General features: G+C 39.0%; 1 protein-coding gene across 1 annotated transcript; it reads left to right on the forward strand.

Moving 5' to 3' along the window:
- Window positions 1-2,031: 2,031 nt before the first annotated feature.
- LOC145994081 (uncharacterized) lies at window positions 2,032-2,424 on the forward strand. The gene has a single exon (XM_083130166.1). The coding sequence runs from the start codon at window positions 2,032-2,034 to the stop codon at window positions 2,422-2,424; it is 393 nt and encodes a 130-aa protein (XP_082986292.1).
- Window positions 2,425-25,721: the final 23,297 nt, after the last annotated feature.

Below are 25,721 nucleotides of genomic sequence, written 5' to 3' on the forward strand. Positions count from 1 at the left end.
GAAAGCGGTGTCAGCAGGGGTTCAATTCAAAGGATTGTACGTACGTGACCACCACTGGCATCCGTATAAGGTACAGCTGCAGCAGCACCTTAGTGAGGACAATCCAGACAGGCGTTTGCAGTTTTGTGAGTGGGCTATAGCACAATTGCAACGTGAACCTGCCGTCGGTAGCAAGATTCTGTTCATTGACGAGGCTAATTTTTATGTGTCGTGGGAGGTGAATAAACAAAATCTGCGGTACTGATCACCCGAAAATCCACATTGGACAGATCCAAGCAAGGTGACGGGAGGCGGGAAGCTAATGGTGTGGTGTAGTACTTGGGGTTCCCGACTTGTTGGTCCATTTTTCATTGAGTGCTACTTGCTTCTGCTACGGGAGCAGATCTTACCATCTTTATTGTCCGGGGATTGTAGCTATCCTGAATGGTTCCAGCAAGATGGTGCTCCAACGCACTAAGGAATGATAGTCCGTCAGTACCTGGATCAACAATTCCCTCACCATTGGATTGGTCGCCGAGGGACTGTGGAATGGCCTGCACGCTCACCTGACCTAACCTCTTGGGACACCTGAAAGCCATGGTGTATGCTACGAAAATCAGGGATCTGGCCCATTTGCGCACACGCATTGTGGATGCCTGTACTGCAATAACTCCTGATGTTCTTCAGAATGTGGTAAGGTCATGGGAGAGAAGATTACACGTGTGTGTTGCGCAAGAGGGACGTCATATTGAGCATGTGTTATAACTTTGTGGTATTGTTAACTCTGCAACAATTAAAGTTAGGTGAAAACAAATGTCACAGACAAACCCCCTCCCCATTTAAATTTCTGAAGTTGATTTCATGATGACGGACATCAAGATGGCTGCCGACCATGCGGGGGACATCAATGTGGTTCTCCCTTGGCCAGGCAACGATTGGTCATCGGCATTTTCATGTTCCATGCCGCAGTTGCCTTGTACTGGGGGTGTTAAGTGACTTATTGAGCCACCCTGTAGAAATGGAGATCAGTGTAAGTTAATATACACCGAACTTCACAAAACTTCGCTACCATCTTTATTCTCCAGCTATAAGTAAGATTCTTCAATGCACCAGCCTCTCCTTGGTGAAGGAAAGGATACACTACACCCAGCAGCAGTTGGATCGCATAGATCGTGCCCTACTCTCATTACACCTCGAAATCTCTTCGCAGATTTCACCTTCTGACTGGTAATGGGTTGAAATCGTGACATCAAGCCAAGCAGATAGACTCCGGCAGAAGCTCACCACCAAGCAAGTCAAGAAGTTCACAACTCTAGAGACCTCAAGGCCCAGTAAACCAGAACTGGATGCCTAGAAAATCATCATTAACCTCACCAACAAGCCACTCGATGACGCAGAAACTTCCATACTCAAGAAAGGACTGAATTTTGCTCCAACACCTACAGCCTTACCCACCGAGAACATCATCTCCGGTATTGAACGAGCGGTTATCTGTCTCCCTCCAGATGCCAAAGACGAAATTCGTCATGAAGTCAGCCGGACCCTCAGGAGTGCCGTCCCACTAAAACGCCAACATCACCAGAGAGGAACGAGCAGCCCTGAAATCACTCCGTTCAGACCCTGACATTACGATTCTCCCGTCAGACAAAGGAAACACAACTATGTTACTACCAACACCAGCCTATCGGGACAAGGTTGCAGGATTTCTGAGCAATCAGGCACACAGGAAACTACCGAGGAATCCCACAGCAGCAGTGGAGCAGAGAACCAACCAACCGCCTCCTAAAGAAATCGGGCTTAAGAGATTCGCAAACACCTAACAGCGCAGCGCATAGCAGCCAGCCTCCCAGATTGTATGGCTTACCAAAAATCCACAAAGAGGGTGTCCCCCTCAGACCCATTGTCAGTGCTATAGCCAGTCCAACCTACGGAATCGCCAAATACCTCACATCCCTGCCTCAACCTCTAGTCGGGCAATGTGAACATCACGTAAAGAACTCTGCTGATTTCGTCCAGAAACTGAAGAAACTCAAGGTCTCTCCATCCGACATTATGGTTAGTTTTGATGTAGTTTCCTTGTTCACCAGAGTCCCAGTGAAAGACACATTGGAACTTCTAGGAAGCCACTTTCCACCAGCCATAGTTAATCTCTTCCGCCACACGCTAACTTCTACATATTTCCTGTACAACGGGAAATATTACGAACAAACTGATGGAGTGGCCATGGGTTCACCACTCTCACCGGCGATCGCGAACTTCTACATGGAACATTTTGAACATGAAGCATTGAAAGACGCTCCCAACCAACCTTCCTGTTTCTACAGATATGTGGATGACACGTTCGTCATTTGGCCACAGATAGACTTCCTTAACAAACGGCATTCAAATATCCAGTTCACCATGGAGATAGAAGAAGATGGCTGCTTCCCATCCTGGACATCCTAATCCGCTGCAAACCAGATGGCACCCTCGGACATAGTATGTACAGAAAACCCACCCACACCAGGGACCTGTAACGTAATGCAATTCATTGGTATTTGTCACCGTTCCGCGTTATTTCCGTACCTGGTACCGCGTACCGGCCCAAGTGCTGTGGACCGTTCCAAGGAAAATACCAGAACCTCTTGGTAAGGCGAACAGTAACGCTTCTGCTATACCGTTCCGTTCGTACCCGAGAGTGCTTCGGGGACGACAGCTTTGGGTACACAGAGTGGAACGATAAAATACCCGTACCAGAAAGCATGGAACTTGTTCCTTCTCTGAATGCCGGTTCCGTTACGGTACGTACCTCTCCTTAGAATCATACCGGTACAAATTCATGATGGGTATACCTGAAACTTTGGGATCGGGTACAATTGTAACAAAACCTATTTTCAACAAATCAAATGGGTATTGAATGGATCAGAAAATATATGTCAGGTAACTCTTCATTTTAAAACTTTCATTGTTGAATTCTTGAAAAATCGATAATAACTAATGTTAATGGAGGTTGTAGGCAATATATATATATATATATAAAAATAAATATGGAATCTTGAGATTTGTTATTAATAATGTTACTTTTATATAACCAATACACGTAATATTAGGGTGCAAGGTGATGCCAACATATTAAAAAAAAATCTTTCCAAGCAAGATATTGAGAGTTCGACATGATGATAGTTTATGTAATTAGAATATTACCAACTAATACATGTGGAAAAAAGGGAAAGATAATGTACGCCATATTGAGAAATATTGCCATCTAAGTTCCAGATCTTAAATTCGGGTTGACCTGGCATTGCCAATCAATATGATTTTGGTGAAACTGGAAATTAGACTCCATATTGAAAAATGTCACTTCTTAAGATAAAGAAGTAAAATTCGCTTTGACGGTAGCTTATGCTAATTACAGTATGGCAAATCAACATGATTGTGGAAAACCGGAAGTTGATGGACGCCATATTGCAAAATGTTACCTCTTAAGATAGAGAAGTGAAATTCGGTTTGACGGTAGCTTATGCTAGAGTATGGCGAATCAACATGATTGTGGAAAACCGGAAGTTGATGGACGCCATATTGCAAAATGTTACCTCTTAAGATAGAGAAGTGAAATTCGGTTTGGTGGTAGATCTTGCTAATTAGTGCATGTTAAATCAACATGATTGTGGAAAACCGGAAGTTGATGGACGCCATATTGCAAAATGTTATTTCATAAGACAGAGGAGTGAAACCTACATTGAAGAAGGCTTTGTTGATGTACTGACCGATATCTGGTATTCGCCAGATTTAAGGGTCTCAATTGGAACAATGACGACATTTTTTTTTTGTTACAATGGTGTAAATCGTTTTTTCATGTTCAAATTCGCACTGTCGTTAGCACAAGATCTTTATGTGAGAATTAATTAACTGACGATTCCCAGCAAATGTGAATTTCGATCAAAAGAATATTAATAGTTTCTTAATCGTTAGCGCACTTTTATGTATAAACTGAAGTGCCAACACAGTATAACTGTGCATTGTAAGAAGAAAATTGAAATAAGTTCACATTCATTGCCTATTTTAATGTCACCGTTTCATTTTAGGGTGCCTCTTGCTGCCTATTTTCATGCCTTTTTTAAGTTCCTATTTTCATCATTTTGGTGCCTATTTCAGAGGTTTTTAGTGCCTATAGATCCGCACCCTACTAATGACTCAGTAGGGAAAGTGATCGTGTTCAGCTCCCAGATGCTAGGTGACCATTGCTCGAATACTTAATGCGCCTTAAATCATTAAATGATGATCGTTTTATGTGGAAGCATTCTCTATGCAGCACATTTAATATGGTAGATGCTATACTCTTTCCAAAAAAGAAGGACATTTACCGACTTCCAAAAAATCCGCCCAGACACCGGACAGACACCTAAAAAGGAGGACGTGTCCGGATGAAAGAGGACGTCTGGTCACACTAATCCAGGGTAGCATCTGCAGCCTATATGTTTCACGGGCAAATGAAGTCAAAATTTGCTACATTTTTAAAGCGTCACACACGTAACGCACTTTTGTTAATGCTCTTCATGCATTCAGCCTTTGCAATGATACTCAAGTCTTTTTCATTTGTTAGCCGAGACGTTAAAATTCTTTGTAATTCTACGAAATCAGTTTGTTATGAATATTTTAATTCAATCTCATGTCAAGAACCTTAAATTTTGTAATGTAAAATGTCATATACACGTAACATTTTCTATTTAAAAACGTGGGCGTAATTTTAAAATTAACCCACTTTCTATGTAATCTATTCACATGTCATAGAACTCGTCTCATTTTTGATTGTATGCAGTGTCATAAACCGATTTCCAAGAACAGGGATTAGCTTTAAAAAATCCACATGAAGAGGCCGAAGAAGTCTGTTTACGTCTACTTAAAATAAGTTTTCCTTATTTATTAATTGCATTCATATAATTACATGAATCTATTATATAAGAGGTTTTCGTTTGATATTCGGAATATGTTTTTGTTTTATCATACATTTGAATGGATTTACTTGGTTTGTGTGTGTGAGAGAGAGTGTGTGAATCTTTCTTTTTCTGGTCTATTAGTGCATAGATGTGAAACAAAAGCATAACGATGGTGAATTACAAGAAAGCAGTGGCGTCTCGTGGCCTCAAATTTGGCCGGGGCTTATTTTTTAAAGAATTTAAAATATAATGACAATTCATATGAATTACAAAAAATAGGTATTTTTTTTCTTCTAGACTACAAACTGGACTTACTTTTTTGAAATAATTTAAAATGTAATGACAAATAACATGAATTACAAAAATAACGGGTATTTATCTTCTTCTAAACTACAAAACTGGACTTATTTTTTTAAAGAATTTAAAATATAATGACAATTCACATGATTACAAAAGAAACAGGTATTGTTGTGAAACATACCTTTCTACGAACGTTGACTCCTTTTCTTCTGCTCAGTAGGGCCTCCCCCATGGCGCAGTGGTAGCGTCATCGCCTTGTAATCAAGGGGTCCCGGGTTCGATACCCGGTGGAGGCACAAATGGTTCGGATCCCAATTTAAATTGTAGGTCCAGTCCCGATTAGCCTTACTGTGCATAAAGTGGACTTAAAACCCCAAACCAAACTCTTCTGCTCAGCAAATTTTGTTATTACTTTTTCGTTGAAGCTCTCTATGTTTGAAATGTATTCTATCTCTAATGTAAGCAAGTGCCAAGGCATTTGGTCTGTCTTGTCCCATTGCATTTCTTAAGCAGGTTTTAAATCACTTCAATGTGCTGAAACATCGTCCAGATTCAGCTGTTGCCACTGGAGTTATTAAAAGCATGTTTGTCATTTTTACTGTTTCTGAAAAAGTACCCTACCCTCTAAATAATTTTAAATAAAAAATGAATGCAATCTACAGATAGAGTTCACTACAATAAAGAACACGAAGTTCCCTCTTTAGTTTTCCCTCTTCTATGAAGGAATAATAAATCTGGGAAGATGCCTCTGTTTAAAGATTGTTCTCTTTCATTATGTCCTCGTAGAGCAAGTTCATGTCGAACACAGAATTTTAAGCAATCGATAATTCTATTAAATATATGCCTATTTTTCCGGACAAATTCATTGTGTCTTGTAATTGACAGCCTAGGTCCTTCATCAATTTGTGTTCGAACATCAACCCTGCCAAACTCACTCAAACATAGCGAATGAAAGCCACCAAAACACTACAGAACAACACGCGAGATCGAACGCGACTCGAAGGAAGTAGCCCCGAATCAGCACTCAAATCCATTGCACTCTCTCTGCTATCAAGTGACCATCACTGTAGCGTAGGTGGGTGTAGGCCACGCCTTCCTTTATACTTGCCCCGGAAAACGATAATTGACATCAATGCCGCTAGGAGCACTGTCGTATCCATTGCAACAGACGATGAATTTACGTGGGTAAAAATCGCCTTTTAAAAGACTGTGTGATAGTTATGCGTTATGGTGATTGATAACTACGTGAATACGTCCGATTTTCATTAGGGGCTAAGCCCCGGAAGCCCCAAGGGACGAGACGCCACTGCAAGAAAGGGTACTGTAGATTTCGGCATGTAACGTTAGTTGTACACCTAAGAATAAATAAAGTATACCGAATGGAAATTAACGTTAAAACTACGATTAAATTAATTCCGCATAGCTTTTAGCTAAACGAAGATTACAAACAACAAGGGAGGTTACATGTCAAAAAGAGAAGAGTTGTCACTGACGTCACTTTTCTACAGAAATTTATTAAACATGACTATCAGTGTTCCGAGCTATTACAAACTATAACCACAGAGTAAGTAATTTTATATCCAGAGCAATCCCGCTTATGGCAGTCACCCTTCACCACGCTTGACTGAGCACCGGTAGTTTTCTGAGCACTCTTGGTAGTTCTGATACTCCTCGTTAGGGAGAGCGCACAGCGCCTTACCTTCAGTTTCTCTCCAGGAGGTCCGCAAGTCCCCACCAGGAGATGGCGTTGAAAAATTTTAAGGGTTTTCTTCGAATTAACGCGAGCTAAGATCACATTAGCCAATGTAAAGAAAATTAAAATAAAATAACCAAATATACAAGACAAATGGGGACTCGAGTTTAACTAGAATGTAGGGTGTCTAACTTATTTTATGGTTTAACAGGGTTTCCCCGATGGTGCAGTGGTTGCATCGTAACCTTGTAATCAAGGGGTCCCGGGTTCGATACCCGGTGGAGGCACATAGTGGTTCGGATCCCACTTTAAACTCTAGGTCCAGTCCCGATTAGCCTTACTCTGCATAAAGTGGATTTAAAACACCAAATCAACCAATTGACCAACCTGTAAGACAGAAGGGGGGCGTACAACTTATTATTGGTTTCTCTTTCTAGGGCATTGGGCTTCATCTCCTACTTGAGTTTTGGAGCCCCTTTCAAGTATTTAACACTTAAAAGGATAATCAGCTACCTTAACACAGTACAGGTAAGAGTTGAGAATCACGTGTAATGCATAACAGATGTGCACAATGTTGGCCTTCTTGGCGTCGACTGTTCTGTGAAAAGTTCATAAATTATCGAGTTTGATTATCGTGTGTCAATACGAGACAGACCAGCTCAACAACAGAATATTCCTAACTCTATACAATTTACACTTTACCAGTTTATAACAAATGGTGTATAAAGGTACAGTCGCGGACACTTCTAGATTGTAACAATCCCATTAACTTTCCGTGGAATTGTTACAACGTAGAAATGTTGCTAGTGCCACTTGGCTACCTTTGATCAATCCTATTATTTGTGCTGAGGGTAGGTCACAAATGTATGAGATAACGATAATATGATGATAATATAATAAATGCAACTAACCGTCAGACATAATTTAGCCTAAAAGTTGCATAGGAAATTTTAAATAGGGGTGACTGGATCGATGGCTGAGCCATTCAGTGGGTGACATTTAATTTCCTTACTAACGTTCCTCCGTTCGAGACCCGACCTGGAATTGTTTTTCTTTGATTCATCAATTTGAACACATCTTTACTCATCCATACCTTTACAATTAGCCAAAAGCATCAGAAAATTAACGCTATATGACAAAAATATAAATGCTCTACCTACATTTATGAAGGGGGTTACAAGATATTGTTGCCCTAGGCCTTAACGTATATATGAATCTGTTTTGTATGCGAAAGAAGCACATACAAGAAGGATTTCCTGCTCTTTGGTGAAGGGAAAGGAAAAGTGAAAGTTGTCAGAAATATCTCCCCTGGTGTGACCTTCGACTGAAGGGTGAAGAGCTTGCAAAGAAAGGTAGCGGGGGGCTGTATGGACCCAATTGTCAAGTGCTTTAGGACAACGGTTTGAGGTCACCTTTGTAAAAGGTGTCCGAGAAAAGTGGTTCTGCATCTTCATTTTTATTGAAGTACACAAATGATATTAATTCATTCTTGAGAAGAGTGTATTTGGAAACACAAATGCATTAAGTTTCCTGTAGATTGACTGGCCTCTTGGTGAAAAGACGACCAGTTGGGTGTAGTTCGACATAAGGTGGAGGCGCATAGTTGTTCGGGTCTTACTTTAAACTGTACGTCCAGTCCCGATTAGCCTTGATGTGCAGAAAGTGGACTTAAAAACTAACTAAACAAAAGCTAATACTCATTAAGCAAGCAGACTTGAATTGTTATTAATATTGTAGTTATTAATACACTTAATATTTCTTTAATTTTTTTTGTTCTATAAGGTCACTTTTCTAACTTTCAGGTAATCGGGACGAAGATTGTATAGATGAAATAAATTATAGAACAAATTATTTGAAATGCACAACGTTAAAAATAACATTGCATACAAACAAGAACAATTGTGTTTTACTAAAAATTGTGGGAGATATATTCGTTACTACTGTGAAACTAATTACATTCGTATTTTGTGATAAATCAAATGAGGAATATTAATTTCTATAAAATAAAAAAAAAACTGATATAGTTATTATGAAACTGCAAACGCGAATGAGAAACTGTCATTGCATTCAATAGCGTAGTAACTCACTACCTTAGAACCCAGAAACCAAAGTCTTTTTCCAGTTGTGGGCTCAAGAGGGGTTGTAGGGGGTCATCCCTCCCCCTTTTGATCCAGTAATCCTATAGAAAAGAACATCAAAGGCAAGAAAAGATGGCAAAGTGACGGAAGGAACCCTCGTCCCTTTTCGAAAATCCTTGACTTAAAACAATTCAATCAATCAAGCATGGTTTATATATAGTTGTTGGTTCCATTCACAGGCATCATTTGCTGTCTAACTCACAAGGAATTGTGATCTCAGGTAATTTCAGTTAATAATTTCCCTCGACAGATCAGAATAATTTAGCCATCTCGTCAGACTAGAATCAAGATATGATGAGACGAAAATTCCCGTATCGCTACTGTTATCAATCGGATGAATTATGCTGCAGTGACTTATAGCACACAGCTCTGTACTTATAGTAAGTTTCTGTGTCCCACTTCCCCCCCCCCCCTTCATTCCGCGCAAGTAAAATATTGTGAAGCCCCTTAGAGAAAAGAAGAAATTTATTGAGAATCCCACATTGTACATATCATTGTTAATACTAGATAGGACAAACGGACGCACAATTGTTACACCCCCACCCCAACACACACAAACTTGCACAAGAATTAAAATACATATCGAAATAACTGTATGAGGACATTCCGGATATTTCATTTTGCTTCATGCATGGTTCTTTCTTGGGGAAGGGAGGATTCTTCATGCGGAAAAATATTTAATGCACGATCTTTTTTATTTTTGTGCTTCATACAATTCTAAACAAAAACAATTAGCCTACACATTCATGCATTGAAAAAAATACAATTTTGAAGGATTATTTAAAAGATATTAAAGACTACTCTTTTGAGCTTCGAGGTGGGAAGCGATTCAGCACCAAAAACCTTCCCATCGCTTAGAAAGTCAAATATTCAAAGAAAAAGCCACATTCGTCGACTAGTACTAATAGTAACAAATATACGACAGCAATCTTGTGACTTCAATGCTTGAGGTTGGATTGCCCGTGTTGTCTCAGCATCACAACGTCAATTGGAATCTACAGAAGGAAATAGAAAAGCGATGGGACTCGATTCGCTGGTCACGTGTCACCCAACAAGGAAGTCTATTGGAAAGACTTGAACCTCGAAAGTTGTCACAGGAGCGCGGAATTATGTTGCTGCACGTCGATACTCTTAATCATAATTTTAACGATGATATTTTCCCCCATATATCACTGTGTAATCAGGGTGTCCCGGGTTCGATACCCGGTGGAGGCACATAGTGGTTCAGATCCCACTTTAAACTCTAGGTCCAGTCCCGATTAGCCTTACTCTGCATAAAGTGGACTTATAACAGCAAATAAATCATAACACCATTAAGCCTTGTTTCCATGATTATGAAAAACTAAATATGCTGACCAAGGCAGTAATTTATTTTATTAAAAACATAAACTAAACGTAACGTTTCAACCTTCTAGCAAGGTCTTCTTCAGACTCTGTATCAAGTACAAAAGTAACAAGATACAAAAACAGGGCATTATATATACACAAACATTACTCCCTCCAGACTATTTAGAAAGTTGTTTGGAACTTTCTAGCAGGTGACTTTCACTTTCCAACTTTACTTTCACCTAAAAGGCTAAACAAGAGAAAGAAAAAGAGGAAGAGAAAGAAAAAGAGAGAAGGTTTGGAATAAGGAGTATGGGGAAGACCACAGAAAAGATATGCAAAGTGCTTAAGAAAGCGGGAATTAAAACTTACAGGAAGGGAGGCAGAAGCATCTTAGGAATAGCGAGGAATGCAAACAAGAAAAAGGAAAACAGAGAAGAGGAAGAGGAAGGGATTATCTACGAAGTGAAATGTAAAGAATGTCAGAGTGTGTACATAGGAGAAACGAAAAAGAGGCTGAAAGACAGGTTGAAACAACATAGGGATGATGTACGACTTAAGAGAGAAAGAAATGCAATATTTAAACACACGAGAGAAACAGGACATGACATAGAGTGAGATGAGGCTAAGCAGATAGGAAGGGAGAAGAGAATGCTAGTGAGAAAATCGAAGGAAGCCAAGGAAATAGAGAAGAAAGGTGAAGAAGACACAATGAACTGGAATGGGGGATTGAAGTTAAACAAAGAATGGAAGAAGATGTTAGAAACAGTGGAAAGGACAAGAGAGAAAGAGGAGAGGAGAAGGAAGAAAAATGAAGGGAAAAGAGCGTGAGATTAAAAGTCCAACCACATTCTATATGGAAGTAATTGTGTTTAGCCTTTTAGGTGAAAGTAAAGTTGGAAAGTGAAAGTCACCTGCTAGAAAGTTCCAAACAACTTTCTAAATAGTCTGGAGGGAGTAATGTTTGTGTATATATAATGCCCTGTTTTTGTATCCTGTTACTTTTGTACTTGATACAGAGTCTGAAGAAGACCTTGCTAGAAGGTTGAAACGTTACGTTTAGTTTATGTTTTTAATAAAATAAATTACTGCCTTGGTCAGCATATTTAGTTTTTCAAATAAATCAATCAACCAACCTTTATCTCGGCTCTTATTTGAATATGAAAAGGAAAGTGACCTTCTTGGCGTCGGCTGTTCTGTAAAAAGTTCATAAAAGGCTTTCCCATCCTATTGATTGGCAATTTGCCAAAGCCTGCTTATTATTGAATACGTCGTCTTGACATGTCACTGGGAAATCACTCTAGCACCTCCTACATAATAAAAGAATAGTAATCAACACCGAGTCAGGAATTTATTTTCGGTATTCTTAACTCGTACAATACAGCTACTCTGATTCTAAGCTCACACACCACAGTACACATTTCTAGTCTGTGCTCTGGACTATATTTGGCAGACAAACGAAGCTCTGGCATCTGAACCTGTGGCCGTATAATCCTTGTAGGCCTGTGTGTGTGTGTGTGTGTGTGTGTGTGTGTAGTCCTTGTGTGTTCTGATAGCCCCTTTACAGCCTCAGGTTTTAACCCAAGTAAGAATATTTTAGTCGTTCGACATTACAATTATGTCTATAGATATGGTAAGCCGCTGGATCCCGAATAATGTGACGGTTGCAAGATAGCCTAATTGCTGGCGCACCCAAAATTTCAACTCGTTTGTCCATTCATTCACAGCCCATCGACATTAAAAAAAAAATCAAGAGTGTTTTCTTAATTCAGAGCTCGTGTCAAAGAGTTTCCAGTTCGATTTTTTTCAATGTTGGTACATATCTGTTGATTTTTAATCCGTATAAACAACGCTATATGAATACTGGTTTCACACAAAATTTCAGGATCCCGGAGAGAACATTGTTGAGCCCTTTCATACGAATTTAGGTAAAAATGGCAACAGAAAAAATGGCAAAGTGAAAATGGCAAGCGGAAAAAATGGCAAAGTGAAAAAATGGCAAAAGGAAAAAATGGCAAAAGTAAATATGGCAACGGTAGAAATGGCAAGAATAAAAATGGCAAATACAATATACCTATTACGATTTTACGTGAAAATTGAGAAATTATGTGTCTTGCATTTCACAGTTTGAAATTTAAAGTTAATATGATTTTGATGTCATTATCATTAATTTGTCTTTGAATTGATACATTTTATTTGAGGTTTCTAAAAATAATGCCCTTTATTTCTTTATTTCTTTTGGCAGGAGTTAGTGCCGCTATAGAATCACATACTAATAAAAGTTAACTTTTGTAAATAATTTGAAACATGTGTGATTGATGTAACTTAAGGGGAGTGCAGCATTGAATGGGTTTTCATCTTGACTGAAAACAAGTTTACGCTTTGCGCGCACCTGCTGACCAGTCACAGATGTTTGTTACTAGTAGGACTTCAAGTCAGCTTTTATCTAACCCCCTCGCACTAAGAGGACGAACTTGTTTACTTTTTTAAAATGAAAATTATTAAATCTTGGAAAGCTGGAGATAAGTTCTTCTTTCTACAAGAGTCTGATCTGAAGAATGTTATAAGAAACAATTTCAAGTGTCGAGAAATTCTAAAAACAAAATTATTGAAACAAAATCCTGTGTGTTCCTATGACCATAATCATTCGTCTGAATATGATGCTGTGAAGGTTTAAGAAATTCAAAATATTAACCCTCCCTTCATATGAAATGTCATTATATGCGAGAAAAAATATTGCGCTACGAAGTTCAATAGAATATACATATAACACCCGAAATAATGAGCTTCTCAAGCCATACTTCACAACACGTTGACTGCCATGAGACCAAAAAGTGGGTCTCAAGTATCGTCATTCATGAAGCCGTGAAACCCACTTGTGTGTCTCACCACAGCAATTGCTTCGGGCCGCGATACCCCTATATGGGTTTCACTTGTCATTTGCTAACATGATCAAAGATATTGTTTTGGCTCCAGAATGTTACACTATACTCGTAGCCTGGCCCTAGATAGCAACAGGCGATTACAACAATGGCGTACAAATGGCCGTAACATTGTAGTAATAAACCAAGTGCTCTGTGATTATTTATGATGACATTATTTTGTTGATTTTAAATACAACAGGCCACATTAAAAAATGCATCCTTGTTTGACATTTGTTGTATTTCAGGCAAGAATTAAACAAAGAAGGAGAAAAATAAAGGAAGAAGAAGAAAGTAAGACTATATTCAGTGTGATTGAACGTGTAGATTGCAATTCATGCAATATTTTATGGAAGAAGCACTTCTGTTGTTGTATGTTCTGTTGACGATGTATGACCAAGAAACAGAAAATATGCGTTCAACTTGACGAGCTTGATAGTTCAAGTGATTGAAGTTCGTTATTTGAAGAAACGAAGTCATTTACAAAAAAAACAGTGACACACAGAAATGGGTCTGATGGCCTTCTGATCAAAATTCTCTTCTCCAGGCCACGATACCCAAAACTGGGTCTCAAATTTAAATTGAATTTTCAACGGTTTTTTGGATTGTTTTGAAATTTCTTGTGCTTCACAGATCTAATTACACCAACTTGATCCATTTTCACATTTTTTTTACTTGACCCCACAATGTCATTCAGACAATCTGGCCTTGGCAGTCAACGTTTAACATTAGTTCAAGAGGAACCCGAACATATGGCAATTAAAATATTCAATAACCTACCAAATGATATTAAAGCAGGAAATATGACAAGTTTCAAAAACAATTTTTTAAAAAAACTATTAGTTAATAACGAATATTATAGAGTAAATTGTAAATTATGTAAATTTTGTAACTATATTTTTTATCTGAACTGTACTGAACCCTGCAAATACCAATGTATATGGTTTATATGGAGTAATGCAATTCAAATTCAAACATCCTACAGAGTAAAGACTGTAGGCTTTATTGTGGAAGCTAATCAGGTGCATCCAGCAAGAAAATGAAGCAGTGGTAGCGATCATTCTGCACGCTGAGAGAGGACAACTGCCAAAGAAGAAAACTTGCCATTTTCACTTTGGCCATTTTTTCCGTTGCCATTTTTACCGGACACCGTAACTAATCGTCAGACATAAGTTAAAAGTTGCAATGGAGATTGTAAATTAGGGAACCAGATTGGTGGCCAAGTTATTCAGTGGTTGACTTTCGATCTCCTCACCAATGTTCCCAGGTTTGAGTCTCGATCTGGGAATTATTTTTCTTTGGTGCATCTATTTTGAACTCATCTCCAATCATCCCCACCATTACAATTAGCCAAAATGAGCAGAAATTGACACTAAATGGCAAAATTGTAAATGCAGTACGTGAAGATGGTTAAAAGATATTGTGCGCCCCAGGCTTTCACATACATTGTTTTGGGAGGGTTAAATGGGTTTATACAAAAGAGGATTTCCTGCTTCCTTTGAGTTGTGAGAAATTCCCCTCCCCTCTCCGGACTGACTAGACTCCCAAGATACAAAACAATCTGCCCTGTCCTTGTGGACCGAAGTCCCTTGACCAGCTTGCCACCCTCGGGGTAAAATAGCTCTCGGCGGATATTGGGGATGGAAGACTTGCAGAGAAAGCTTGGCGGTGCCTGCGTGTGTCCGACTGCGGGACATCCATTTGCAAGCAAACATGTGCTCTTTTCTGCCGCTCAAGGTTGTTGGCCCTCGCACAGAGCATGAAAACGGTTCATTGCTGCCCCAACCAGATGTGAAAGTGGATGGGGGTGGGGTCAGGTTCCAAAAGAATTTCGTTCGTCATCTGGCTGCCCTAAGCTTTGCATTGGAGAGCGATACGATGGCAATTCAAACGTTTTTTTTTCAACGATGGTAAGAATTTCTCGTGAAAATCGATATAAAAAATGCGTTTAGCAAACCTTTAAGATTGTTTTCCGAAAATTACATTTTCGTGAACCTAAGAATTAATATATTAAAGCGCCACGCAGGGTAGCTCAGACGGGCCTAAAAATGGTATGTTTATCACAAAGAGCAATAAACTTGACGTAATTTTGGTCGTCCCTAGCTGCCATGGGTCTATAATACAAAATTTTAAAATTTTTACACTACGCTTTTATGTTTCCTCTTCTTGCGACTTGCGAATATGTGAAATTCAACAGAGAAACTCACCATATTACAAAGAAAAAATGTATTAAGTGAGAAAGCGCATGGTATTTATTATAATACACTATGCCCTTTCCGATAACTTATTATTAACATGTGCTTTCTTTGTATTGAGCAAACATTTTCCTCTCGTATTTTCGTGGTTGAGTGGAATTGTTATGTATTATTCTTTACCAGATTCACAAGAATGAAGCACGTAAATTATGAAAATTGCAAGTGACGTAAACAAATTCTGCGCAAATTTTAAGGCTTTTTCGAGTTACGATATATTTTCTGTTGTTGACGATCGTCTTATTTAAATTGTTAGTTTCACAGCACTGATTATTTATCTGTCATGCTCCGACATAATTTCGGAGATTAAGATTAAATTAAACTTGCAATAACAGCACCTTCAGCATGAAATTCCTCATGTATTTAAATGGGAGAACAATTGCCCATCAAAAGCGTGAGGACACAACAGGGGTACTGCCACCTACAATAGTTTGCTCTGACCAGGCCCATTCAGGCATTCCAAATATTTGGAAGTTTCACACCATACTGGCAAAATCGCGTGTTTATTTACCTGGTTGAAAATGAGTTGTATTTGTCTATGCCTTGTTTGTGGAAGGTCAAAAGCGATGAATACAGTGACAGATATAAGCGTACTCAGTGCTATGAACAAACAGCTCATTGATATGTGGCGGGTTAACAGCCTTTTTTTAATAAATGCTAGTGTTACTGAACGTGTTTATTTAATACCGACATAATGACATGAAAATAACAATAATCTCATAAATTACTTCATTATTTTGCAATATACTTATTATGTTATGTACTGGCATGCGCAGAAGGCTTAAGAGGCTACAGCCCCCCCGGATATTTTCAGAAAAAAATAAATATCAAATGACAAAGTGGCAAGTGCAGAGGGGGTAATAGATATCCCTCCTATCCCCCATCCCTTCAAATTCTATCCTGCATTAAAAGTAATAGATATATGTTTATTCGCTACTTCCACATGACAAGACTTCTGATTTTTCGTTCCATTACTTTCGAATTAAGCCCAGAACGAGATCTAGAGCATTATATATAGCACATCCAGCCATTATTTGTATTGACTGACTTGATTTAAGTCCAGTTCATGGACAGAAATTCAAATCGGGACTGAACCTACAGTTTTAAAGTGGGATCCAAACCACTATGTGCCTCCACCATGAATCGAACCCGGGACTCCTTGATTAAAAGGCCACAACACTCTTACCAATGCGCCCTTGGGGTTTGTCCATTGTTTGCATTAGATGAGATATTGTATGGATTTATTGCAACCTTATTAATACAATTGTAATAATAATAGTAATAACAATAATATATATTTCGGAAGTATTCTAAATCCTCGTAAATTCTCCCCGTCGCAAGGAAACGTGAAGTGGAGAGGGACCATAACATGAGAGAAGAGAGAACACCACAGAGGATTATCCTGGCCGTGGTTCCAGTCGCCTGAACGTCGTAAGCATTCAAAACTTATTGATGGTCAGATGTCACGTGGTGATAACAACGCACAATACTTTTATCAGAACTTCTGACGAAACGAGTTTCTGCTGTAGTTCGCAAACCGCAATTACGTACAGAATGAGAATCCGAGTTCTTCCCCAGGTCTATATACAAGAGATGCGCACGCCCATTCCACATTCCAAATTACTATCGTCACTGTGACGTAGGCATGCCAAACAAACCAGCCCCCTCCTCTAGCCCGCGCTACGATGAGTTAATCGTGAAAGATGCGTGTGAGAGGAAATTTCCAATGCCCATGGAGGACTGGGACGAACTGCAGTAAATTGGTTCGATTTCAATTTTCATTTAAAGTTGCTCCTATATCGATTTGATTAATGGGGACGATGAGGATGGGTGACGATTTGATTTTTTTTAAAATAAAAAAAAACATTCGCTAAGAACACCAATGCCCGGATTGGAAGCCGGTGCACCTGGCGCCGTGGTGGTGCATCAAATTAACAAATAGATGTATACTGCGCCAAGAACGCAATTGTTTTGTCCAATTATTTTTTCTCATAGAATGGATCAACCCATCCCCAGACGTTAATGGGGGAAAGAAGGAAGAGATGAATGAAAGGAGTTAAGACCTCGGAGTGGACCTACAGTTTAAGGTGGGATCCGAACCACTATCTGTCTCAACCGAGAATCGAACTAACAATGAATGACATACGGAGAACGGGATGTACGACATGTCAGCCGTCTTCTGCTTTCTCCAATGTTGGCTTCCAAAGAAGTATGCGTTTTGTATCATATCTCATCAATTTTGGTTACACACAGCGGTAGCAGCAAGTGTGGTGAAAGAAATAAATTAATTCTTCCCCACGGAATTATAACAAAAACCCTGGAACGTATCAAAACCAAAATATTTCCATGCAGAATGAAAGTTGGCATGTTCTGTGGTGTGGTTGACGAATTTTGGTTAGCATTCGTAAGCATCAGCTCATAAACTTGAAGGCTAAATTTGCAGAATAAAAAGAACATCTACAACATTCCTTCATCTGATTTACAGAAAGGCTAATCGGGACTGGACCCACAGTTTAAAATGGTGTTCAAATCACAATGTACCTTCACCGGGTATCGAACCCGGGACCCATTGATTACAAGGCGACGATGCTACCACTGTACCCGGGGAGTCCCCTCATAGAACAAAGTATCCTTCTACGACGATTATACAGAACTTAGTGCAATTCCTTCATTTGTAATCTATTCTATATCAGCCTCAGTATTTCGTTATTACAATCCAAGGAATAGTATTCTCCTTAAATAAGAAATAAAGAAATAAAAAAAAAACAATGGAAATAATCTTCAAACGGACGTAAAAAAATCGAATCCAACTACCTGCAGAATGCCTGAGGGAAACAACAAGAATTTTCTCAACAAAGACATATCCGAAATTTCCATAACATTCTAATAATTTCGTAACCCGTGCAAATAATCATGTGGTAAAATCTTGTCGTGGTTGCCTGTAAAGACTAAAATCACCAAATCATTTCTTTCCATATTTCCCGTATTTTCTCCTCCTCTTTAGCTCTCAACTGTTCGGAGTGGGATAATGCTAGATTATTTGTCCCTAATTATCTCCTTTTCTTAGTCTTGCTTATATCTTGGACTCCTTAATAACTTTCCCAACAACTCCTTATCAATTTGTACTGCCATGTTTCCTACAATGCTTTTCCTACTTCCTAATAACATTCACTTCTGTACACACTTTGATGTAAAAATTAAATAATAATAATAATAAACCCTATCCGTCGGTCCGTTTATCTTTCCAACCTATAGAGCTGAGACTATTTTTACAAGATAAACCTCGGACGCAGACACTCCACGATCTTTTGGCCCCTCCTTCCACCTTCTCTACCTGCCCTTTTACTTGATGTTATTCAGAATTGTATTAGTATCTGGAGTACTATCGTAACATAAAGTTATTAACCTGGAATGAATTAAAAACAAAAATGGGGAGTAATGCTGTGTTTTGAAAGAGTATTGAAAATAAGTTTAGCTTTTCATTCATTACTCTCTCTAGAATAGTCTTCTTTTGACTTAATACACGCTTATCAACGTTTCTAATTGAAATATTTTATTCCAAGCAAACAAGTATTTGCAACTGATTAAAAATTTTGCTTTTATTTTTTCGAGACATTCGAGACGAGACGAGACTTTTCAAAAGCCGTCCCGTCCCGTCCCGTCTCGTGTCTCGTCTCGAAAACGAGACGAGAAAGGCCTTCCGTCTCGTCCCGTCTCGAATTTCAAAAGGCTTGTCCCGTCCCATGAGCAACACTACCCCTCGTGAATAATCGGTAATCATAAATTATTAATATTGTTATTATATGTTAAAGAATGGATCACATAAATGATGCTTTATATTTAGGGCCCGGGACTTTATGTTTTAACATATTTTGTATTTGGCATCACATTGAATACTGGGGTGAGGTCTTTCCATATCTGATGAATACTCTGAATTAGACAAACTTGATAAGCCATATTTTGACATATGTGACCAATTTGGCGTTTTTATAATACATTTCTCCAATTTCCCTGTAATAAGACATATTTCGTAATTGTCTTGCATATGATCTGTTATTTTATAATTTATTATTCGTATAGCGCATCTGATAGTTAATATTATTAGTATTTGAAGAGATCTTCAGTATTGCAGAATTTAGACACGTCGAAACATCAAATTCTGCCTAAAAAAGTTGTGACTGTGAATCGATTGTATAGATTTACCAGAGATGTAGCGAGCTGCCAATCATGATTTAGTTTCCACGACGATGTAAATCTGAGATAATAGAGATTGAAACTTAGGATACATGCAGTGAACCTCATAATATATTTAGTATTTTCCCACTATATTCTTTGTAAAGGGATTCTGCCTTCATTTAAAACCTCACCCCCATTTCACCCTAGTGGATCTTCCCTGGAAGATACTGACATACCGTATGGTGAGAAATTTGAAAGTACTGTTGTGCAAATTTGTGACTTGTTATTAGACGAAAATGATAGTGAACACTCAGCAAGAAAACTCATGCCCAAGTCAGGATTCCCTTCCCGTCACTCTTTTGATGGCCTTTTTATTTCCAAACCCCTCAGCAAGTTATTTAAAGCGTCTTGATGATCGAATGTGATCTTGGATATTCGAAGAAAGTCCAACTTCAAGAAATACGTAGATTTCTTCAAGAATCACTAACTTGGGCCTCTCGTCCATTAAGAATCACACCGAAATTTGTTTGGAAAAACATTTCTAAAAATTGATATTACACCCATTGATATCCATATTATATAACAGTTTGCCTGCCACTTCGACGATGTTGTCTGTGTGGGCACCTGCCTTCATCCGTAAGTAGAAATATAAAATGAAGAGATAACTTTAGTAACTTCTTCCTATGTTAATAGAAAATAATAATATGTTGCGCACTATTGCGTTTTCCGTTCCGCGTTTAACTTTGATGTAATGCACACGTTACTTTCTATGGCAGGAGTAACATTTACAACACAGAGTATGAGGTGGCCAAACGCCCCAAATTTTCCTCGACATCTGCTTCACAATTTCCACACAGGTTCAATTCAGGGTCTATTTTGGCTCATCCTCCCTCCTCCCCGCTTCCGACGAAAAAAAAATGGGCAAATCCCAAGGTTGTGGGAAATACGACGTAACAGGTAGACATGAAGGGTGAGGGCCTGGGAGAGAAATAAAGCGAATGAAATAAAGAGATGGAAGTATGGAGATATGAGAAAACGATAGAAATAGTGATGGAAGGGAGAAAGCTAGTAAGGAAGAAAAAGGGAACAATACGAATCCACATAAAGAAACGGAAGAAAAAGAGAGAAAGTAAGCGATAGCTTTAAAGAAAATGGAGCGTGAAAACAGAGACAGATAGAAAAGGGGAAAACAAGAGAGCAAAATCTACTACGGACAGGGAGTGCTGAGTTTTCGGCGAGTCCATTTCAGAGTTTCTTGTGCGTCCACACCAATGGATGGTTTCTCTGGCAGAAGGATTCGGATTCCTTCCTCTACACAGCAGCTGGGATAGTTGTCCTCCGGCAGTGACAATTATGGACTCGCTGGAACGTGGAAGCCGGGCCCATAGGCCGGGCCACGACCCAAAGGGAGGGAGGTAGCTTTTAAAATGCTTCCTGCCCGTTGATGCGTGAAGGACCTAATCTTCAGTATCTCTAAACTGTGTGTGGCTGGAAAGTGGCCGGTGAAGTAAGAACAGGAATCTGTCAATGTAATCAAAACGTAAGGGAATAGAAAATAAATTAACAGCAATTACGTTACATATTGGTTCCAACTTTTGTAACTTTTTTGTAAGGTAACAAACAGACGTAAAAGTGCCGAAAATTCCTTCCACCCAAACACAAAAAATTTAGGAAACGATGTATAATTAATTCCCCTTACGATGTTTACAGTTCTCCACGTGAAATACACGAAAATGATGATAACCGAAAAGTATTTTGGCGGTGCATTTCGTAGTGCATACATAGTAGGAAACAGAAGCTGGAGTGAAAGAACAGGCAATAATATTAATTACAATGTCGTGTACACCCAGGTATTATGAAGCAGAATACATCAGTTTCCCCACTTTTAAAACACATAACTCCCAAGGATGTATTGAGGACCCTCCCCGAAAGACTTACCAAGCACATATATTAAATAATGAAAATATGCGTTGTTTAACATTTGTGTAATCGAGGATTTTTTTATTTCAACTAATTTGAAGGCAGTAAATATTTAGTTTTTCTATAATTGTTTTATTTAACGTTAAATTGATGTGTGTGTGTGTATCTAAGTAAAAGCTAACGTACAATGACTCCATTGTTGCATAACAAAAACAAAATGATTTTATTGGGAGAAGCTTGAGACTAAACTATCCTACCTCACTGTAAAGAACGTATGTAGGGGTGAGGCCGAAGGATCTTTACCCCCCTCCTCCCCGATAGACTTTAAAAGTACTACATTAAAGAATGAAAATGTATAGTTGTCACGGTATCTAGTGACATGTGAAACGCAGTTCGATGTAAATTATTTTTTGTTTATTGATTCATTTTATTCACAAACATGAAAGTGTGAGGTTTGATTTTTATTTTTGTGAATAAACTTGTATCCGAGCCAGACGTCGGGAGTTGGGAGATGGGGTTTTCCTTGAGTGACAGCCGCCGCCTAGAACATGACATGTTTGCACCAACGCGAAGATAAGGAAAGATTATTTTCGTCGCTACCAGGCCTGAGTCGCAGCGGGCGGGCTAACCCATGTTCACGGATGACCAGAGAGATCAGCTGGAGCTCAAGCCTGCAAGGATCGACGACGCGCACTTGACCGCGTTTCAAGACAATGGAGAGAGGTCATTTCCATCCCCTGAGAAAGCGAAGCCAAGCCACTAGAGCGTCCTGTTCAACGGAAGAATTCGAATCTCTTATATATAGGCAGTACTATGATTCCAGACACAGTTTTGACCCGGATTTCACAGAGAGAGCATCTCCGCGCTACACTCTCGCGTGATCATTGCTTTGTGTCCGTGAACTTTGTTTCCTTACGTACTGTGAGCAACTTGCGGATAGGGAGTTACCAGTGTGCGCCTTATTTTGGTGAAGATTACGCGGTGATTTGTTTTTGCCAAGCGTGGACTACATAAGGATGGAGGGCTAAAGAAGATAGAGAAGGGGGGCGTCGCTTCCCTGACGCCTGCAACGACGCCGAAGCCAGTCAGACGACGCCAAAACCAAACACTGCCCAAAGCCCGAAGGACGCTTCCAGATCGACGTCCCAACCAAAGCCCGAAGGACGTTTCCAGATCGACGTTCCAACCGAAGCTAGTTACCAGAGAAAGAGAGGGAAGGATGATACCAGAACGACGCCCAAACGAAGCCCGGCACCAGAGAGAGATGATTGCAGATCGACGTCCAATTGATCCCCGACACTAGAGATATTCCGAACCGGCGCGTGACCACGTACACCCGACGCTAGTGACAAGAGGAACGCCCGAAGTACTGAGGAGGTGCAAGTACACCATGTCGTCGCAATTATTCTTCGTCGCGATCGACCTCGGAGGACAATTTCGCCACAAAGGAACCGTGTGCAAGTCCCGCGTCCAGGAGAGATGAATGACCACGCCATGTAGCAGAGTCTGGTACAGTATACGTCAGAGGGTCTCATGTACATGTAAACGTGCGTCGTCAGTATCAACACCGTACAGTTAACGCCGAAGTCTCACTTATTTGCAAAGTTACTCAGGAAAACCCAAACCTAACTTCCGCGTCTAAAAATTGTTTTGGTATTGTTATAAAAAAGGGTAATTTCATGTTCAGATGTTCTAATTTAATTGTCTGCATTCAGCGTTAGAAGCTCCATTTCATTTCTTTAATATTTAGTATAAATTGTCAAAGTGTGCTCCATTTCTTGTGTAACCGACCGCCCCGTCGCGTCATTTAATTTGTCAATAGTTGACTGATGAGTCCTTTTTAATTGTGGAAAGCGTAGTTGTTTTTATTGCAAGGTCGTGTGCGTGAAATAGTATTATTTGTTGCATAGTGGTTTTTAAGGTAATTTTTGCTCGCGCCGACGATTGATTAGTGTATTCCGGCAGCTGGAGCCAATTAAGTTTTTGCATCCCTATGTAATTGAGTAGTTGTTCTCATTGGACGAGAGAGGCTTATGTGTAATACCCCCGTCCGAGAAACTTGTATAATGTCGTTCTTACGAGTCAACGCATACGTTCATTCGAACGAAAGATTTAACCACGCCGACCCAATTGTCTTAGTTAACCGCTTTCCGAGGGCTGGCACTTAAGTTATTTTAAAAGAGCACAGGAGCTGGCAGACAAATGCCCTAAATTCACATAAAGGTTTAGAAATTAAAAGGAACGATATGTTAATGAGATCCATGATTTGTATCCATACTTCACATGTAAAAATACCTCATGTGTGTGAAAGAGAGATAGAGTGAATGTTGTGAGAGTGAGGAGGCATTGTAAACAGTTGTTGATTGCAATATTATTTTGTTGTTACAATATATATTCACTTTTTACCGTTCGTCAGTGTTGTTATTTGACGTTTTTTCAGGTACCAGATATTATGCTATTAGTGTTTTATGATTGTTCGAATCTACATATCAAAGGTAAACAAAACAGTGTAACTTTTTAAGGTATTAATCTCCGCCTCGCAATAGTATGACAATAAACGACCGTCTCAGTACCGAACTTGATAACTGGACCGTGAGTCACGACCGGTTTCCCGTACACATAACGACGTTTGGCCCCGTGCCGGGGTATGATTGACACGTCATTTTTGGGGAACGTGAGTGCACTCGTTACATAGTTGTTTAGCATTTGCTGTATAATCGACAGTTATTTATTTCCACCTAACCTTGAGTGACACTACCAAAGATATTAATCTCAAACTTTAATTTTCCTGAACTGGATCTAACATTTTTTCTTGACATATAATAAATATTCAATTCTTGATATATTTGGCACTGATTTCCTTGCCAGGGCAGTTGATTTCATACAAGTTTCAGTGATCTTAACTGTACACTAGATAATGAATACATGCTTTTATTATACTTATTCTTATATTGTTTTACCTGTTAATGTGTTTTAATATTTATTGATGTTATTTTAATTTAATATTAGTATAATATAATTAATTTAAGTGTTTATATTATTATTATTATTTCTGAGAAACTTTGTTTTGACCCCCTAAATTAATTTCTAAACACGTGCCTAAATTAGCTCCTACTAAATTTATAACTTTAGTTTTCTTCCTGTCTTCTTTTTTCTTATGAAAAGAGGAATAGGTAGGAGCAGACCCTAGCCCCAAATTTTACTTGTCCATCTCTACTTAGTCACAGTGCTCCCTGCCTACCTCCGTGGCAGGGGAAGTGGTTAACGTCAAAGGTCCCGGGTTTGAATCCCTACCTGGTATATGTACTCCTTCTGAGAGTCTCTAAGTTAATTTCATCACATAATCACTCATCCTCATCTTCGCAAATTTGCCAAAAGCTGAAAAAATGCGACGCTAAATACCAAATCACCACCTCTCCCCAAACACATACATAAACAGAAGAATAAAGATGTGGAGAAATAATTAATTAGTGATGTATACAAAACTTACTTTTCTCATAAGGTGATCTGATTTATCTTGAGATCTTTCGTCTTCTATTTCGACGACGATAAGTTAGAACCAAACCAGCGAGCTCTCTCACATGTGTAACCATTTCATTACGAGCTTACATATCAAAAATGCACATTCTTATAAGACGCAGAAAATGAGACTGTGTTGCTGCAAATTGCGAGCTCATAGTTTGCAACCACTAAATAAAGTACGCATCAATTAAACAATACCACTCTTAAACAGGAGCCTGTTGTTACTGATTCATTATTCTCTGCCAAGATGAAGTATCTTCCTTGCCTTCTTCAGCGACTGGAAATCAGGTATTTGGGCTAGAAAATGGGGAGGATCCAACCGTCCCATACAGTAGCATTTATGAACAAAGGAGGAGGTGACATCCAAAGAAGAAGCATATTTTCACTAGAAATACACTTCCGCTATAGAAGATAAATACATTGACTATATGTCAGAAATGAACACAATTGTAACTCTCGTACTGGTATGTAATTAGTGAAAATATCTGGCTGAAGATTATATGTTTTATTACAACAAAATAAATGCATTTCGAAAGCGAACATGTGTAATTGTCCTCTTTATGGAAGTAGTAATATTT

The sequence above is a fragment of the Lepisma saccharinum genome, chromosome 10 (assembly GCF_977018435.1).
Source record: "Lepisma saccharinum chromosome 10, izLepSacc3.1, whole genome shotgun sequence".
NCBI classification, from domain to species: Eukaryota; Metazoa; Arthropoda; class Insecta; order Zygentoma; family Lepismatidae; genus Lepisma; species Lepisma saccharinum.

What these genes read in the sequence shown, in the direction of transcription:
- LOC145994081 (XM_083130166.1), top strand. Translation starts at nt 2,032, where the DNA reads ATGGTTAGTTTTGATGTAGTTTCCTTGTTCACCAGAGTCCCAGTGAAA.